The sequence below is a fragment of the Rattus norvegicus genome, chromosome 20, assembly GCF_036323735.1.
Source record: "Rattus norvegicus strain BN/NHsdMcwi chromosome 20, GRCr8, whole genome shotgun sequence".
In the NCBI taxonomy this organism is placed as follows: domain Eukaryota; kingdom Metazoa; phylum Chordata; class Mammalia; order Rodentia; family Muridae; genus Rattus; species Rattus norvegicus.
In genome coordinates, this window is record NC_086038.1 from 3,675,049 (window position 1) to 3,693,840 (window position 18,792).

At 51.3% G+C, this 18,792-nt stretch overlaps 2 protein-coding genes across 49 annotated transcripts in view; one reads left to right on the forward strand and one right to left on the reverse strand.

The window, feature by feature from the left end:
• The window catches only part of Prrc2a (proline-rich coiled-coil 2A), a 25,735-nt gene extending 14,068 nt beyond the window's left edge, over positions 1-11,667 (forward strand). For 2 of the 10 annotated variants that reach the window (XM_039098488.2, XM_006256048.5), the window contains exons 23-32: positions 88-159; positions 476-643; positions 825-872; positions 1,967-2,055; positions 2,170-2,380; positions 2,553-2,651; positions 2,750-2,962; positions 3,077-3,171; positions 3,256-3,346; positions 3,443-11,667. In XM_039098488.2, coding sequence (XP_038954416.1) covers positions 88-159; positions 476-643; positions 825-872; positions 1,967-2,055; positions 2,170-2,380; positions 2,553-2,651; positions 2,750-2,962; positions 3,077-3,171; positions 3,256-3,346; positions 3,443-3,583 — 1,227 coding nt within the window. In that variant the 3' untranslated portion in view covers positions 3,584-11,667. The remainder of the gene's footprint in view (positions 1-87; positions 160-475; positions 644-824; positions 873-1,966; positions 2,056-2,169; positions 2,381-2,552; positions 2,652-2,749; positions 2,963-3,076; positions 3,172-3,255; positions 3,347-3,442) is intronic. The other 8 variants (XM_063279001.1, XM_006256051.5, XM_006256050.5 and 5 more) reach the window with 7 other exon arrangements.
• Positions 5,559-18,281, reverse strand: Bag6 (BAG cochaperone 6). Of its 39 annotated transcripts, none has more exons than NM_001414741.1 (26): positions 18,033-18,281; positions 17,260-17,380; positions 15,054-15,171; positions 14,414-14,610; positions 14,121-14,174; positions 13,885-13,959; positions 12,751-12,989; positions 12,235-12,364; positions 11,321-11,518; positions 10,843-11,095; positions 10,525-10,602; positions 10,304-10,411; positions 10,070-10,182; positions 9,899-9,986; positions 9,221-9,564; positions 8,424-8,715; positions 8,110-8,279; positions 7,886-7,939; positions 7,663-7,765; positions 7,451-7,575; positions 7,152-7,298; positions 6,986-7,045; positions 6,739-6,882; positions 6,555-6,662; positions 6,003-6,149; positions 5,559-5,725 (listed from the first exon to the last, which is right to left on the reverse strand). In NM_001414741.1, exons 2-26 carry the CDS (start codon positions 17,365-17,367, stop codon positions 5,630-5,632), a joined length of 3,549 nt encoding a protein of 1,182 aa, NP_001401670.1. In that variant the 5' UTR covers positions 17,368-17,380; positions 18,033-18,281; the 3' UTR covers positions 5,559-5,629. The 39 variants fall into 39 exon arrangements, with proteins under 39 accessions (NP_001401670.1, XP_038955061.1, XP_063135653.1 ...); XM_039099133.2 differs by having other exon boundaries at positions 18,056-18,189; XM_063279583.1 differs by having other exon boundaries at positions 9,899-9,983; positions 18,033-18,173.
• Between the last annotated feature and the right edge of the window lie 511 nt (positions 18,282-18,792).

The window sequence follows — 18,792 nt, forward strand, 5'->3', positions numbered from 1 at the left end:
TTGGACATGTCCTTGAGTGGGTATGAGAATGATAAATGGGATGGAAGGAAGCGTGAATTCCATTACAATCTTCCCTACACATTACAGGACTCAGACTTGTGCCTAGTGGTAGGAGACACTTTAAAAGGAGAGAAGGAGTTGGCGGCATCAGCCACAGAGGTAGGTGGGAAGCCTGTGAGTTTTGATGCCAGCGAGTAAGAGTAATGAGCATCTAGGGCAGTGGGTCTCACCTTCCCAGCGATGCTGCCACCTTTGTACAGCTCCTCATGCAGGGGGCCCCAGCCTTGAAATCATTGCTACTTCCTTGATAACTGTCCTGTCATTCTACTGCTGTTAGGAAATGCAGTGTAAATATCTGCTGATTCAGAACCCCTTGTGAAAGGGTTGGCTCAACTCTCAAAAGGGGCCGTGACTAACACATAGAGAACGACTGCTGTCCAATGTAAGCCAGTTTGACAAGGCTTCTTTTGCTCAGGCCGTGCCCGTATCCAGAGACTGGGAGCTGCTCCCCAGTGCTTCTGCTTCAGCTGAGCCACAGGCCAAGAGTCTGGGTTCTGGGCAGTGTGGTCCAGAGCCCAGCCCTTCAGGTCAGCGTCTGTACCCTGAGGTCTTCTATGGTAGCCCTGGACCTCCGAACTCCCAAGTAAGCTCCGTTTTTAACCATAAGCCCCCTTTCTGTCTTGTCTTTTCTGTTCTTTTTCCTTTTCATTTTTGTTTTGTTTTTGTTTTTGTTTGGGTTTTTTTTTTTTTGGAGACAGTGCCTGGAACTTAGTATGTAGACCAGGCTGGCCTCAAACTCAGATTCACCTGCCTCTTCCTTCCAGGTGCTGGGATTAAAGATGTACCCTACCAACTTGCTCAGCTGGATAATGGTTTCTTTTGTTTGTTTTTTTAAATTATTTTTTTAATGTTTTTAATTTGTGTGTTTCCGAGCGGGTGTGTGTCCCAGTGCATGTGTTACGCTGAAAGCAGGGTTCAGAGGACAGCTTTGCTCCTCTCCACCTCTACATGGATGGGTACAGGTTACCATGTGTCAGCAGCAGGGCCTTTACCCCCTCACCTGCCCTGAAGTTAGTTAATTTATAAATCATTTCCACTGTGTTCCATTTTTCTTTTTCCTCCAAGGATGGGTGGTCTGGTGCCTCCACCCCCTCAGGAAGTTTTTATTTCATGTGCATGGGTGTTCTGCCTGCATGTCTGCACCATGTGTGTAGCGTGTCCTTGGAACTAGAGAACAGCCAGTGTACCACTGGGGTTTCTCTCTCTGTTATAAGTTATGTGTGGGTAGGTACACATCATACATGATTGCAGGTGCTCACGGAGGCCAGCAGTCTGGTTTCCCTAGAGCCAGAGTTACGAATGGCCATAGGCCTGGGAAAGTATGCTTGTTAACTGACAGCCATCTCTCCATACCTGTCCTCATATTTTATTTTGAGACAGGGTTTTGCCAAGTTAATCAAATTGGCCTTGAGCTTACTCTATAGTATAGACTGACCTTGAACTTGATGGTTGCCACCTTTGACATCTGTCTTCCTAGGAACTAAGGTTCTACCAGACTGCTTTTTCACTTGTACTGTGTCCAGGCCCTTGGTCTGTGGGATGGTGCTGCCCACTTTGGTGTGGGTGCTCTTCCCTTGGTTAATTAACCCTCCCTTCTAAAACACCCAAACACAGAAGGGTGCCTTATTGCCACCTATGTGTTTCTCAATCCCGTTGACAGCCAAGATTACCCATCACACTGTGCTAGAGATCAGACTTGGGGGGGCTCAGTGTCAGTGAAGCCCTCTCCCACTATGCAGTACATATACATATATATATATATATGCATATATATATATATGCGCATACACACACACACACATATATATATATATATGCATATATATAGATAGATAGATAGATGCAACCCAAGTTTGCTTTTCTTGAACAAAGACACTGGAGCTGCTCCTGTCTTGCTTTTCTCCAGCAGGTCTCTGGGGGTGCACCTATCGACTCCCAGTTACATCCCAGCAGTGGAGGCTTCCGGCCTGGGACACCCTCAGTACACCAGTACAGGTAAAACCAGGTTACCCAGGGACCACATGCACAGAGGGAGAGGATGCAAGAACAGAGGGTTAAGGTATCACTCCAGCTAAGGAATAACACCTCTCCTCCCCAACTTCTTTTCAGGTCACAGCCTCTGTATCTGCCCCCAGGTCCTGCCCCTCCCTCAGCACTGCTCTCTGGGGTAGCTCTCAAGGGCCAGTTTCTGGATTTCTCAGCACTGCAAGCCACAGAGCTGGGGAAGTTGCCTGCTGGGGGAGTTCTCTACCCTCCACCGTCCTTCCTCTACTCTGCAGCTTTCTGCCCCAGCCCTTTGCCTGACCCACCCTTGCTTCAGGTATGAGGTGGGCAGCTGCCAAGGCAGCAGAGAGGATGTTCTTGGGGGACTTGACCTGTTGTGGTTTCTGACTCTGTCACCCAGGAGAGCCTGAAGACATCATGTAGTTGAGATTACAAGTTTGAGCCAAAGCACACACCTGAGAATTGACCTCTCCCCCATTTCCCAACAGGTACGCCAGGATCTGCCATCCCCTTCAGATTTTTACTCTACCCCTCTGCAGCCAGGTGGCCAGAGTGGCTTCCTTCCTTCAGGAGCCCCTGCGCAGCAGGTATCTTTGATCTTCCCACTTCGCTTTACTCTCTGCCTCTGGCTTAGGGTTTTCCGTGTTCTTCCTGTTCTGATGGGCTGACTGGGCATTTCTTGTAGATGCTTCTACCTGTGGTAGACTCTCAGCTGCCAGTGGTGAACTTCGGCTCCCTGCCGCCAGCGCCACCCCCTGCTCCACCTCCTCTTTCTCTGTTACCTGTGGGTCCTGCTCTCCAGCCCCCCAATCTGGCTGTGCGGCCCCCACCTGCTCCTGCTGCACGGGTCTTACCTTCACCCGCCAGGCCCTTTCCCGCTAGCTTGGGGCGAGCGGAGGTAAGGTGTTTGAAGGGTGGGAAGTGGGAGCAAGATTCAGAGTCTGTGTGGGTGTGTCTAAAAGGGTAAGTGGTTCAGACAGAAAGCTCACAGGATAAATTATTTTTATTTCAGCTGCATCCAGTAGAGCTAAAGCCTTTCCAGGATTACCGAAAGCTGAGCAGCAACCTTGGGGGTCCTGGGTCATCACGGGCTCCCCCATCTGGAAGGTAAAACCGGAATGGAACCCAGGCTCTGCATCCCCAGGGATTTCCTTTAAGACGGGCTCACCTTGACCACCCTTCCTCCCTTAGGTCCTTCTCTGGTCTCAATTCCCGGCTCAAGGCCCCACCTTCCACCTACAGTGGAGTATTCCGGACTCAGCGCATTGACCTCTACCAGCAGGTGAAGGAGTGACCCTACCCCAGTACAGCAGGTCCCCTTCTGAGCCTCGGAAGGATTGCTAACTCACTCTGCCACACGTACCCCGTCCTTCCTCAGGCTTCCCCACCAGATGCCCTGCGCTGGATGCCGAAGCCTTGGGAACGGACAGGGCCACCTTCTCGAGAAGGGCCTCCCCGAAGAGCAGAGGAGCCCGGGCCCCGGGGGGAGAAGGAGCCTGGATTGCCTCCACCCCGCTGAGGGAGTTCCCCTTGACCCCATCCCCGGGGCTTGTATATAGATTATAAATATATAAGAGGGAAGGGGTGGGTGGGGAGGGGTCGTGGGTCTGGAGTCTCACTGCCCCTCTTCTCTTCCCCTAGTCCCCTATCCCTGGGGCCGTTTGTTAAAAAAGAATAATAAAAGAATTTAAAAAAAAGGGAAGTCAAGGGTAGGGGGGAATAGCAGTAATGTTTTACACTAAGTTCAGTGACTTACCTGTTAAGTAGTGTAAGGTTTCAGAATTAAGAATTTGGATGAGGTCAGTGGGTACCTATCTTAGGGGTTCTATTGCTATGACCAAGTCAACTCCCACTCCGGTGACACTTTCTCCAACAAAGCCACACCTAATGAGACTCCATATGAGCCTATGGAGGCCATTTTCATTTAAACCACCATATTCTACTCCCTAGTCCCCATAGACTTGTAGCCACATATAAAAATAGATTCAGTCCATTTGAAAGTCCCCATAATCTGAACCCTGTTTAAAAATCCAGTCTCTTCTGACATTCATTGCAGTCTCTTAGCTGTAACCTTTGTAAAAAGTCAGATCCTACATTTTCAGCATACAGAATATACATTACCATTCTGACAGCATAGCGAGGGAATAGTAGACCAGCACTAGAACAAAAACCAACTGCAAAATCTGTCTCCATGTCTTATCACCAAAGCTTTTCGGATCTCCGAACTCCATTTGGCTTGCAGCAACGCACTCTCAGGCTGGTTCTCTCATCTATTCCTTCATCAGCTCTGGCATCACCAAGATCTTGGGGTCCCCAAGGCAATCCAGTCCACAGCTTCCCACTCTGGCTTCTCTAGGCCTCCATGTAGACACTCCCAATCTCCTGGAGGAGATACCAAAGCTGCCAAGTTCTGTTTGCTGGGGCTAGGACATGGCCACCTTTCCAACTCACCAACTTTCTGTGATAGTTTCCTTCACTGCCTAAGCTTGACTGTCCTTGAAAAAATGCCTGCCTTTTGGGAGTTTGGGGGGGGGGGGGAGTGTGTGTCTTGCCTTGAAGCCACCATTCCCTTTATTACTCTTGGCACCAGGCTTTTCATTGTCTATGCTTCCTCAGGTCCTAAACAGGACATTTTGTATTTCCTTCCTCAGCTTGCTTATTTCCATGTCTGCACTATGACCCAAGCACGCATCAACCAGTACTAGGCTGTCTTTTAAGTTTAGTCTCAAGCAGATTCCTTTTTTTTGAACAAAGACAGAAAGCCACAGTTTTCAGTATGGTATCACAAGAATGGTCTGTAGGCCACATACTAAAACCAGACCCCTGGCCCCAATCCAATGGCCTTCAACCACTGTCTTCTATGTTCTTAGCGTGGCCCATTCAATCACAATGCATTCAGCTGCTTTCCTAAACCAAAGTGCACATTTCTCCAAGGTCTATCTCAGGAATAATGACCTAGCTTGGGTTTCTAGTGTGGTGAAGACAGCCACTCAAACATTTAATTGGGACTGGCTTACAAGTTGAGAGGTCTCGTCCTTCAGCATGTACTAGAGGAGCCAAGCTTTGTATGTCTGGGTCAACTGACTTGGCTTCTGAACCTCCAAGCCCCACCCCCTAGTGGCATTCTCTAAATATCGCCACGTGCTGTGAGGCCATTGCATTGAAATCACCTTAGTGTCACATGGCCTCCCATGTTCCTGACTTTCTTTGACACGGAACTTGGTTATCAGGTCAGATTGCAAAGGGCTCTGAGGGCTGGAATCGGGCAGCAGAGGCTCATGGGTGCCATGAAGCTGCTTCAACTGAGAACTTGAGTATTTAAATACCGGTTTTATATAAAAGCTCTAAACAGGCTGTATACACTCCATAAGGAGAGGATGATACGTATGTGGAGCTAGGTGGGTCAGTTTTTTTTTTTTTTTTTTTTGGGGGGGGGGTCTCCGAAGCTAGGTTTAAATGTGTAAAAAGGTACTCAACACTACCAGACAAAAGGAGCCAGGAAAATCCGACTTTTATTTCTTAAATACTGTGAAGGAAGGGGGGAAATGGTCCCCTGGTGAGAAAGCTAGGGGTCATCAGCAAATGCCCGGTGGGCATTAGGGAAGCGCTGGGGGCTGTAGTTGGGATCTTCCTGCAGTCGTTTTTGAATATCAGACCGGAGCTACAAAGAGAAAACACAAGCCTGTCAGGAGCCCGATTTAGACCTATGATCCCAGAAAGCACAAAGACCCTAACCCTTAAATACTTTCCCCACCAGCCACGCTGGCAAGCCCAGTATGAGATTGCTAAGCCTTCCCAAATGCCACAAGGAAAAAACCCTGACCATCAATGGGCAGCCCCCACACTACCAAATCATCTCTGAATAGATCCAAGGAAGCAGGAACCTGGCCCAACCCCTCCCAATAGACCATCCCTATTCTGCTGCAAAGTGGGGGCACCTGCTGCCTGTAGCTCTCCTGAACCTCTGGTGCCTCCAGGTCCCGGCTCAGGCTCTCGGGGCTTGTCAGGGGCCGAGCTCCGGCTGCCTTAGCTGCCCGGCTCACTGCCTCTGAGAGTAGCAGCTGGGGGCCCTCACCCTGCATTGTCTGGGGGACAGGTTGAGAGGGAAAAGGGGATCAACATCAGACCCAGTGCCACCACCCAGTTCACCCTTTCCATCAGTTAACCAGTGTAGACTAGTAGAGGGCAGGGAACAGCCTGCACATGGTTCTGACAGCAAAGAAGGCACCAGCAGGTCAAAGCACCTGGGATTCAGAGCTAGCTACTCTCCAAGACAAAGTCCACCTTACACACCTAATCACCTGGGAGATGACACAGCTGAGGAACCAGAACTGCCAGAAAACAGTATGTACCATGTACCAATGTACCAATCCTGAACAAGCCTGACTCACAAACAGGCTTTCTAACTAGATGAAGAGACTGAACTACAAGCAAAAGCTTCTAGCTCAACAAGGGTGCTTGACAGAGACACATCCTCAGCAGAGACCAACCTTTCGTCTCTTGGCAGGCATGCCACTGAGGTAGGCATCACTCAGGGGCGGCTGAGGTTTCACCTTCCGCTGGCTCTGAATGTCCTGCTGGATAATAGGTACCCATTCCTGGGGAGGAGAGGATTTGACATAATTCCCACAACTTACAGCTCTTGAACCCACTGGATACCATCCTGCCACTTACAGGGGGGACTGCAGCTGCCCAGGGCTCTGCATCGGCTGAAGCTCCATCCTGTTCGTCTCGGGAACCTCCTTCAGGAGCAGGGGGTGGACCTCGGGACATGGCTTCTTCTGCTGTTGTTCCGGGGGCTGGGGAAGCATCCTCTCTCTGGAAGGCATGGAACAGGAAGGCCCAGACTTCAGAACTCTTTGCCCCAAGCCCCTCTGCTTCCAGCTATCTACTCCACATTATTTGCCTTCTCAAGCAGTACCTGAGGCTCAGGGGAAGTTCTTTCTGCTCCCTGAACTTCCATTGGCTCTTCAGGAAGTGCCTGTGAAATTGGTCAAGGAAATATAAGGGGTGTGGTGGAAGGGTCAGTCCAGTCCATCTCTTCAGTTTCTTCACATCCCAACACCACCCACTATCCGGTCCCTCACCTGAGGAGGATCACCAATCCTGCGCACATATCTGAGGATGGCGTCGGGACCCACGGGCATGTGCTCTAAGACCACCTGAAGCCTGAGTCCCATCATAGTTGTCAGCCAGCTCACCAAGGATGGATTCACCCCACGAGACATGCGGCGCTGAGGGCCAGAAAGCAGATTGACCACATAACTCTCAACCTGCTTTTGCAATCTATTACATCCAGGGCAACAGGTAGAGTGTTTGGAGAAGAAAATTAAAACCCACAGGATATAATAAAAAAGCTGGAGACCTAGAATTGGGTGGTACTTACAATTCGGCCATTGATGACAGCAGCAAGCTCCATTTGCTGGCCCCCCAAGCAGTGCAGGTTCAGGGCCAAGCATTCAAACAGGCCCTGGTTACATAGCTCCAGCAGCCGGGCTCCAAATCCACTGTCTGCAGGGAGGATGGGAGAGGGCACGTGATTCGGGCAGTCCTGCATGGACAGTGAACTACCTAGGCTTGGCTGGCCCCCAGCCTGACCTGTACAGTGCAGCACGTGAGCAGCAATGCTGTTAAATTGCTCCTGGAGAAATTCTAAATTTGTCCGGATGATATCCACACCTGGCTGAACCTGCACCAAAGACTGAGACAAGACACACCAAGAACTCCAACTCAGTACCTTAAGATCTAAAAGGCAGAGGCAGCAGGGACACCCCCGCTTCCCTACCCAAACACAGGAAGGACACACACACAGGACACTTACGAAACTCTCCCGTACATACTCTTCCAGCCCCGTGATCAACGTGTGGGTTGCCATCTGTAGGGAGCATCACAGGTCAGCTTTAGCCCACAGCCTTCAAGAGCCTCACTCCTACCCTACAACTGCAAGGCTTGAGCTGAAGCACAGCTAACACTGACTGACAGGCAGGAGGCAAGAGTAAATAAAGGTGGGAAGGAGGAAACCCCTGGGTCTGGGCTTTCACTCACCCGGATGTTGCTGGACGTGGGCTCCTGGCCACCCAGGTAGTGCTGGTGGAAGAAAGATCGTAGCTGTGGCTGGAGCCGCTGTAGTGGCTGGAAATGGCCATGGAGAAGCATCACCACATCCACCATGGAGAAATTCTGGCACAGAAGAGAGAGCAGAGCTCCAAAGAATCCTAGGGAAAGGGGCAGAAGTGAGAGATTACCTTACCTCCTTGCCTAGCCCCACACACCATCAGTGAATCCCATCTTACTAGCAGAAAGGCCATATCTCCCCAGGCTGCTATTTCCCCAAACTGTAACACCCACATTTTGCTTACCAAGGGCGCCATCAGCCCCAGGCTCAAAGATGTTGCTGGATCCACTGAGGCGTTGGATGAAGGCAGCAATACTCTCGCTGCTGCCAGCACGAGCCCCCAAGGAGCCCAGGAGAGAGCTCAACACGCCCTGCACCACTGAGGTGAAAAACTCTGGTGGCAGGCTCTCAGGACCTAAGCCCCCAGGACTCGCTGTCCCACCAGAAGGGGATCCTGGAGGCGGTGTGGTCTGCTGCTCTGGAGCAGGAGGTGGGGGTGGAGGAGGTGGAGGGGGTGGAGGGGCAGCCTGTGATGCCTAGAAGAAGGGATTAAGAATAGAAGACAAGACCACAGGGTCAAGAATATAACACTGCACTGTGGACACAAAACAGCAGGCATGTAGGAAGGTGAGAGAGCTAGGTTCTGATGCTGACTTTAAAAACAAACAAAGACCTAGTTTACTCCTGTATTTACTGTGTATGGGCGTTTTGCCTTCCTGTATGTCTGTGAAATGTATATGCCTGGTTCCCACAGGGACCAGAAGAGGGTGTTGAATCCCCTGGAATTGGGGTTACAGATGGCTGTGGACCACTATGTGGGTGCTAAAAATCAAACCCAGGTCCTCTGCAAGAGCAGCAAGAGCCAGTTCTAACCTCAGCTCCTTAGGACATGAATGGACAAGTCACACCAGAGCCGTGACAGCGCTGGCTGTTGGCTCAGCAGAATCATCTCTAAGAGCCGTCCCTCAGCAGCCATAGGATGACAACTGAATGCTACTGTTCTACTGGTCTGGAGACAAAAAGGATGGTACAGCCACTCACCTGCAAAAACTCAGTCATGCCCTGGAGAAAAGCAGGAACTCCAGGCACTGCCACAGTGATGGTGGGAGAAGCCAGGCTTGGGCCCCCAGCCCCTGGCCCTGCAGGCCCCAGCAGATTTCCCAGGAGCTGAGAGAACTGAAGATCAGCCGCAGAGGGCTGAGGAGGTGGAGGCTGGGCGGGACCCCCAGGAGCAGGGCCGGCTGTGGTGGCTGTGTTGGTAGTGCCAGCACTAGCTGAAGCAGTGGCCGGAGCTGGGGCCGGAGCTGGGGCTGGGGCCGGGGCCTGTGCCTGGGCCGTAGCCGGAGCTGAAGCAGAAGCCGGAGCCATTCCTGGAGTCCCCTGAGCTGTCAGAAACCAAGAAGAGTACAATGTTAACAAGCGCCACATTCTAGCTGCCTCGTTCCCGTCGCGTCTTTACAGCAGGAGAACAAAGACTAATATTTTATAGGGTCTAGGGGTAACCAGTGAGCAGGACAGGGAGGGCCACCAAAGACAGCTGCCTGAGTGCTCCTTTGCCCAGGCTAACTTACAAGTTAAGTTTATAGGCTAGGATGTTCTTGAACTTAGTTTTCCTCTAGTCCCAGCCTCCCAGGCGCTGGGTTAAATAAAGCATGCACCGTCATACTCAGTGGCAGCTGGAGATACCTGACGTTTGAGCTAGGGAAGGACAGGACTCACCCACAAGAACAGGCTGCATGAGAAGTTGCCCCACAAGGCCGCTCACCATCTGGGCCAATGAAGTGTTTGTACCCAGCCCAGCACCCTGCTGGGGGACAAGAGGATTCAGTCTTGTCCTTCCAACAATCCACCAGGATTTCCCCACTGGTACTTCCCCCAACCCTTACTCACTAGAGCTCCAGAGACTGGAGGGCCCCCAGGATGGGAAGGCCGAGCCTGTGGAGGAGTGGGTCGGGCAATCACCACCCGAGTTGGTGCTGTTGGGAAGCCGGGCACCTGCTGTCCTGTGTGTAGCAAAAAGAGAGACCAAAGAGAGCTGAGGGTTCAGTCCTTACCTTCCAGCAGACAATACCCACCACCATGAACTATGCCCCACCTCCCAGTCCTCCCCTTCCAGGTCATTACCTGCGGCCGCGGAGGCAACAGCTGCCACCATGGCCTGATGAGTGATCTGGTGGGCGACGGCGTGCATGAACTCAGGGGGCAGGGAGGGCAGCTGGATGAGGGTGGAGCCTGGGGGGTGGGTCTGATGTAACCTTGAACCTGGACCCCTTCAGCCCACCCACTCAGCCCTACCCCTTTGTCTACCCGGAGCTCTCGGCCTACACTGATAACCTCGTTCTTACCCAGGCTCTGTCCATGACCAGGAGGTCCCAGGGGGCCAGTGGGAGCACTGGGCACACCTCCAGGCTGTGCTCCGGAGTCTGAGCAAGGAAGACGGAAAAATGTGGCAATGTAAGGCCGAACCAAGGTTTGGCTTTTTCCTCTTGTTCCACCCACCCTTCATGCCTCCAAAACCCTGCCCTTTCCCCACGGCAACAGGAGGCTGAGTTCCCTTCACATAAACCCAAGGCCAAAACACCTCCTTCATGCCCCTCCCACATAGCACTGGCCTTCTCTCCCTGCTCCTGCAGCTCTTTTCTGCCAGTAATGTCCTCACTCACCTTGAATGTTCATGTGCATCATGACCACAGGTTCCACACTCTGGTGGGAAATCCGGATGACCCGTGGATGGCTGGTGGCTGGTGGTGGTGCTGGCCCTGGTGGGGGAGCTCCTTCCGTTGATGAATCAACAGTGGCAGAAGATGGAGGAAGGGATGAGGCCTGGCCAGAACCTGGGGATGCTGCCTCTGCACCGGGAGCTGGTGGAGGCCGAGCCCCATTGCCTGTCATGGTCACAGTAGTCCCCACATTGATCTGGATGAGATGGACAGACAGAAAGATGTGAGAAACACATCTCTGCCTGGAGAGTCACCTGTAAAGACTACAGCTTCATCACCACAGCTTTTCCCCAGCTTCTTGCTCAATAGCCTCCTAGCCATGTGGGTCACCCTCCTGTTCCACACCCCCTTCTCCCAGCAGCCATGTGGGTCATCCTCCTGTCCCACATCCAGATCTCCCTCCAGTCAGGCTTACACCCACCTGAATGGGAATGGCTGCCTGCTGGAGCACCATGGGAGTCGTGTAGTGAGACATAGGCCGTACCACATGCAGGTGCCGTGGGGGTGCACAGGCTAGATTACAGCGCAGATCAGACAATGCCACGAAAGTGTTGCCCAGTAGCCGCAGGCTCTCCCCCACCAAGTTAATCAACCTCTGGTCCTCTTCTCGGCCCTCATGCTGTGCCCAGGTCAAACCCAGAAAAGCATGAAGTTAAGAACAAGGTTGATTGCCTTCTGAGACTATGCCATGTCCCCTGCCTTCAGAAGCTTCTGTATGAACCAAAGCTTTTCCAGGAAAAATTTCAAATAAATTCTATTCAGCACACATATGGAATTTCCTATAAAACATGCCAAAGGTTAAGCAACCACCTGCAACTCTTTCCCTTCTCTACATTTCCTAATGTGTGTGAAGGACACGGCGGACACACAGACTGTCTGTCACCAGCCCCATCACAGGAGGACGCTCTCCTACCAAGGATGATTCTGTGCTAATACTGAGGACAGTGAAGGACTCTGCATCTCAACCTGCAGCTTTGGATACTAGGAGAGGAAAGCCATTAGAAGGCTTACATTGGGGGCTGGAGAGATGGCTCAGTGGTTAAGAGTGCTGACTGCTAGGGGCTGGGGATTTAGCTCAGTGGTAGAGCGCTTACCTAGGAAGCGCAAGGCCCTGGGTTCGGTCCCCAGCTCCGAAAAAAAAGAACCAAAAAAAAAAAAGAGTGCTGACTGCTCTTCCAGAGGACCTGAGTTCAAATCTCAGCAACCACATGGTGGCTCACAACCATCTGTAATGGGACCTGGTGCCCCCCCCCCCCCACTTCTGGTGCAACTCAAGACAGCTACAGAGTTCTCATATACATAAAATAAATCTTTTAATAAAAAAAGAAGGCTCACATTGTTATTGTAGTCTGTAGTGGCAGCAGCACCCAGGACCTCACAGTAGCGCTGCAGGAAGGGCTGAAGACGGCGTTGCAAGCGCTGAAGCTCCTGGAGCACCTCCACGTGCTCTGCAGGGGAAGGGTGGCTGTGGAGACACCAGGGCACTGAGTGGAGGCTGTCCTCAGAGACCCTACCATCCCCAAGGATTCCCTCTGCTCTCCTAAGAGCATCCAAGAACAGAAAGCAAAGTGCTCCCCTCCCCCAGCATAGTCCTGTGCAGAGGAGGCAAAGGAGCTCACACCCAGACGAGGCCTCTGCAAAACCACACTCCGGGGGCATCCAAGATCTCGCCTCTGCTAGACTGCCAGTCCTAACCGCCTTCATCTACATTAGCTGACCTCTGACCCCACAATATACAACTACAATACCCTCCCCTAGCAACCACTCTCCTCTCCTCACAGCCTTCCTCGTCTTGCACTAAACCATGACCAACCTCCCTCCAAGTCCCCAAGGGCTCCCTGTATCTCTCACTTGGGTGCATTTGTCTCTGGTGCGGGTGCTGGGCCTGCTGGAGCTGGGCCAGAGGGTGGAAGCTCTGGAGTCTGGGTTGGGGGACGTTCCTCCATTTCTTCTGACTCCATGGGCTCTCGAGGAGGAGCTTCACTTTCAACTGGCTCTGATGTTTGTGAGTTCAAAGCTACTGTCTCTGAGGCCACAGTCGGAGTCTGCGGGGGTGGCTGACTGGCCTGTGCTTGGGTTCCCCCTCGACACTGAGGGTGGAAGAAGAGTCAGACACCAGAGCAGAGTAATATTACTGTGCTGAGGTTTATGCAGACGAAGAGTCAGGGTGGAGATGCTCCCCCGAAGCAGGGATATGCATTCCCACCACTGGCAGAAACTCGATGCGCAGTTAATATCTACAATGCTTACAGAGTAAGGAAATGCTCTCCTAGATTCCACAGAGAGGAAACAGTCACAGGTTGCAGCCACAACACAAATGACAGAAGTAGAACACCGCTAAACTGAACACACGACTTCAGTCCCAGCACTCAGGAGGCAGAGGCAAGCGGATCTTTGTGAGTTTAAGGCCAGCCTCATCTACAGAGTGAGTTCCTGGACAGCCAGGGCTACAGAGAAACCCTGCCTCAAAACCAAACCAATCAACCACCAACCAAATAAACAAAAAAAGGAAGGAAATTTGAAAATTGCAGCATGCAGTCACCCATGATCCCTCACACCTATACTCACAGCACTTTGAGAAGAGGCACTAGGGGGCACACTGTGAGTTCAAGGACAGCCCAGGATAGTGTAAGTAAAAAAAGGGGTGGTGGTGGCTACTTCAAGTGATGGACATCTATGACATCATCTGGCAAGTCTGAAATGAACGCTTCACACAGCAGGGGTCGGAAGGATTGGCAGCAGCACAGAGCAGTGGCACACCCTGTAAGTCACTTGAGAAGCTGAAGCGAGCAGGCTGGAGTAATGAGACAGCCTCACAAAGATCCTATCTCTGCCTAGGAGAGCTACAGAGAAAACCCCAGACTAGGAAGGCAGCAGACTCCTACAGCCAATGTGGACATTGCCAGGAATGTTCTTACTGCAAGACCGTGAGAGGAGAGGGAGGAACACAGAATAAACTCTAGCCTACCAGACTTGCCCACTCACCTCCATCCGGGACAGTAAGGTCTGTATATCCCTAATCATGTGCTGAGCCATCACCAGCCGTACCCGGGGCTCACTCTATAAGACAAGAAGGATGTTCACGACAAGTCTGAGAGAAAGTCTCAAGCTCCACAACATACTAAGCCAGTTCCCAGGCATCTCCTCAACCAGGTCCCCCCCCACCTCATGGCCTCCTTCTCCCAGATCCCCTTCCCTGACCCTCCCAGGCCCCTCAATACCTGAATTGGGGCCTGTTCCATGTTGATGTGAACGTCCACAGCAGAGCCGTCACTCTGCGGAAAGGGTAAGGGAAGTTGCTCTGGGAGAAGCCACACACTAAACTTCACACTGCCAATTCCTTCCTATAGCCCTACCCTCCTTTCTTCAAAATCTGAGGCCAGTATAGGTCAGTGCTTGCCAAACCCAACACAATCTCTCAAGACGCCTATCTTCCGAGCTCCCTGCAGCTGCCACAACCAAAGCTACTCTTCCCAACAAAACCCTCCCACGCACGTAAGAAACACAGGCTCACAGGAAGATTGAAGGTTCCAACCATGACATAACTGTTGGCATTCCGGTCATGACCAGAGGCCCCAGGGCCCCGAGTGCCAGGCAGGGGGCCCCCACCATGAGTAGCTGAGGCAGAGCCTGTCCCAGAAGATGCTCCAGAAGGTAGCTGAGTCTGAGGAGGAGCCCGTTCCACCAGGTGGATAACCTTTCCCCCAACATCTGCAGAGTAAGAGATACACAGCAAACCTTCTAAGTACATAAAACGGAGTCCCCTGGACAGCAGCCTGACCCTCAGCAGCCCCAGTCCTTACTGTGGTCCTGACCTCAGCAGCCCCCAACTCTTACTGTAGTTTTTTTGTTTTTTTTTTTTTTTTTTTACTATTCATTTATTTTATGTATGTGAGTACACTATAGCTGTTTTCAGACACACCAGAAGAGGACATCAGATCCCACTACAGATGGTTGTGAGCCACCATGTGGTTGCTGGGATTTGAACTTAGGACCTCTGGAAGAGCAGTCAGTGCTCTTAACCACTGAGCCATCTTTCCAGCCCCTTATTATAGTCCTGGACCTCAGCAGCCCCCAGCCCTTACTGTAGTCCTGGACCTCAGCAGCCCCCAGCCCTTACTGTAGTCCTGGACCTCAGCAGCCCCAGCCCTTACTGTAGTCCTGGAGCTTCTTGTCATCTTGTAGAACCCGGCCCTGGTAGATGAGCCGCTGTTTCTCGGAAGGGATGCTGACAGAGGCAGCTATGTGTTCCTTAAACTCCTTTACATTCATCTGAAAGGAGAGCCACGCACTGATATCAGAAAGTGAGAGAAAGCATGAAGAGGGGCACACCTCACTTCAGAAGCCGAAGTCAAAGTCAATCTCACTAGCCAACTCTAGCAACAGGCCAATGTCTATTGAGTTCAAAAAAAAAAAAAAAGAAAGAAAAAAGGGTCAGGCTGGAGAAATGGCTCAGTGGCTAAGCGCTCATACTGACCTTGTAGAGGACTCCAGCACCCGACACTGGGCAGCGGCTCACTGGTAAATACAGCTCTAGGAGACCCAGTGCCTCTGGCTTCTATGAGCATCTGTACCCAAAGGCAGAGGTACACATCCCCCACACCAACACACAATTACAAGTAAGTGGGACACGGTGGTGTAGGCCTCTGAGAGGCAGAGGCATGTGAGTCTCTTGTCAGTTTGAGGCCAGCCTGGTTTACATAGTGAGTTCTACAATAGCCAAGGCGATGTAGAGAGACTGTCTTAAATTTATTTAAAAAAAAAAATAGCAACAACAGTAAATAAATAAAACTAAATCTTATAAACAAGAAGCCAAATAGCTCTCTCTCCCTTTCTCCTCTGTGGCTCACTATCTAGAGATAGTCGTGGTCCTTTTCTAAATTAAAACAATAGCAGGAGTTCATGGCTGTAATCTCAAGGCTAAATGCAGATAGGCACTGTAGCAGAAAGCCTCTAATCTCAAGGAAGCAGAGGCAGATGGATCTGACTGTGAGGCTAGCCATGACTACAGAATAAAACCCTGACTTAAAACACAAAATGATGGGCTAGAGACATAGCTCAGGGTTGCTCTTCTCTTGAACAGGACCAGAGCTCAATTCCTAGCACCCACATAAGTAGTTTACAGTCATCCATAACACAATAGGGACTACAATTTCCTAACTTCCACATGAGGAGAAGGCCACAGGTTGCAGGATTTGATATGTTCTTCTGACTTTCTTAGGCATCAAGTGCACACAAGGCACACATATATATTTCCAGACAAACATATTGCAATACAAATTATTATAATCTGTATTGCAAATACCAATACAAATATTTCCATTCACATATAAAATAAAAACAAATAAGATTTTTTAAAGGAATTGAAAATACACACATCCCAAAAGAACCATCACCACCAATGGTAAGTAATACAGGGGTTTGGAACCAGGTTCTGGAAAGGTAACTAATGAAGAAGGTCAGAAAAGAACACATGGTTCTATACAATTCAGTAGTAAGTACTCTATGCTAAGCCCAAGGTTCAAGGCCCAGTAGAACCACACACCCACACACCCACACACAAATAAATGTTCTAAGACATTTAACTATGTAAGACCCTACTTTACAAAAAAAAAAAAAAAAAAAAAAAAAAAAAAAGACGAAGCCAAGGCAGATGTGGTAATCTACAATCCCATAATCCTCTATCACAGTGTGTATAATCCAAGCACATAGACAGTAAAGGCGAAATGGTCAGAGGCAAAGGCAGCCCCGCTATGTGTCCCCACCTCCCAGAAAGACACATCAACCCTTGGTAACAGGCAGAATTAACTATCACACATATCTACTCACAAAATCTACGTGGCTTTTTAAATATCTGCTTTAGAAAACCACGAAAATGACCTGCGCATGATGGTGTCTCAAAGAATTATGCAGGAAAAACAAAAGATAAACGTGGCCACACTGAACTTAGCTCAAGACTCAAATTATGCCTCAACTATTGGCGATTCTACTTCACCGTGTATGGAAGCAGGTTTCTGTAACCTATAAAAAAGAACAGACACACCATACTGGTCTGAGGTCCCCCTGTGTTGTGTCTGGTCCCAAAGGCCAGAGCCATGCCTGTCCCTTTGGGCTGGAGGTCTGCACAGAATAGGTATAGAGTTCTCCTCTGTACCTCCCACTTCTGAGTTCTGTCAAGGTGAGGACAGGCTAAACAAAATCTGCCTCACTCAACGGTAACCACACCTCCCAGCTCAATAGGAACGTCAGATGTCCTACAGAGTAAGGGACAAAAGGGTCAATGACAAGAAAATCAGGCTCATCCTTCACAAAACAAACGAGCAAAAGGGGTGTCATCTCTACAAAGTACTGGTGTCTCACCTGGGCCCCCACAATAAAAGTCCGAGTCTGAGAGTCCAGGGTCTTCACCAGTACCTCCAGGCTGTCAGGCTCCTCCATAGCGGTACTGGTACTATCACTCGGCTCCATGGCCGACAGCTCTCTAAGGAAGAACGAGGAAGGGGGGGGGGGATGGTTCGCTGTCGGTCGCGCTGTATTTTATACACCCGGAAGCCTCTCTGGACCCAATCTCCGCCCCAATCCCTTGAAAGTTTCACATACACAAGCACATATATTCATCCTCCTCCTCCTCATCCCCCCTTTTTGATTCGGGGGCACAGGAATAGAAACACAAAGGGTATGAGATCGACGGCATAGGGAGATGAAGGACGAGAGGTGGGAGGGGCTCTACAATGCCAATCACAATAGGGAGAGCCAGTTGGGCTAGGAATCGGGGAAGCAAGCACGAGACCGATCAGAGACCAGTGTCATCACCGGTCGCGACCGAGCAAGCGCCCGAGAGATCGGGAAATCCTAGGACAACGCGAGGGGGGGGGGGAGGGTCGCGCTAGACTCGGCAGAGAAAGTAGCTTCGCGCACGCGCGCCACCACAATCGAACCCGCCTAAATCACCACAGACCCAAGACCACCGACACTCACGGGAGGCTGGATGGGCTCGCTGACCGCCCCCTCCTTCCGCCTCCGTCTTTCGTCGGTATTCCAGCAACACGACTTAACCAACACGCGGCCAAACACATACAAACACATACACAGCCCACCACCCTGTGGCTCCGCCCCCGACTTCCCCACGGTACCGTCACTTCCGGTCTCCCCCAACCTGGCACCAAGGGCCACTTCCGTTTCCCCGATAGTATTTGGGGATCTCGAGGCGGTACTTCCGGCTCCCCCAGTCTCCCCCGATTTACTTTCGTGGGGCACGATGAGAAAGTCCACAGCCCCGAGCAGTGAGTTTCTGGGGGGCGAGACGGGCCGGGGCCGGCCTAGATGGGAGGGAGCCGACCACCCGGAGGAGCCGCCGCCGCCGCCGTCGCCCGGGGGACCGCACTGCGCCTGCGTGAACCGCGTACGCGTGCGCACACTTTAAGTATTTCCCCGCCCCCCCCCTCCGGCTGTGTGCGTTTCTTCCCTGCTCGCGCCGTTGTGCTACCCGACCGGGGTGTCTACTGTAAACGCCTGAAGAAAAATTACTGGGTGGAATGCTGCACCTTCCTGGGGAAAAGAGTCTGGGATTTCTGCGTATTGCACCTCGTTAATCAACGTTCCTATCTTGACGGACATAGAAATTTACAGGCACAATTCTAACTACCCAAACCTCTGCAAGACCTCTGGTCCTCCCGTCATTCCTGCTCTTCCGGAAGCCACTCTTTTCCGTGGACGGCTTGGGCGTTCCGCGGGCTGTATTTGCTTGTGCTCAAGTTTAGTTCCTGGCGGGATTAGGGTAGTTGGACGTTTTGCAGACTTTGGCCGTCCTATTGGTCTTTGATTGAGAGCACTATGGGAGTGCCATATTTAAGGATAACTAAGCATACTGCTTTTTAGGAGCTTTTTTAAAGA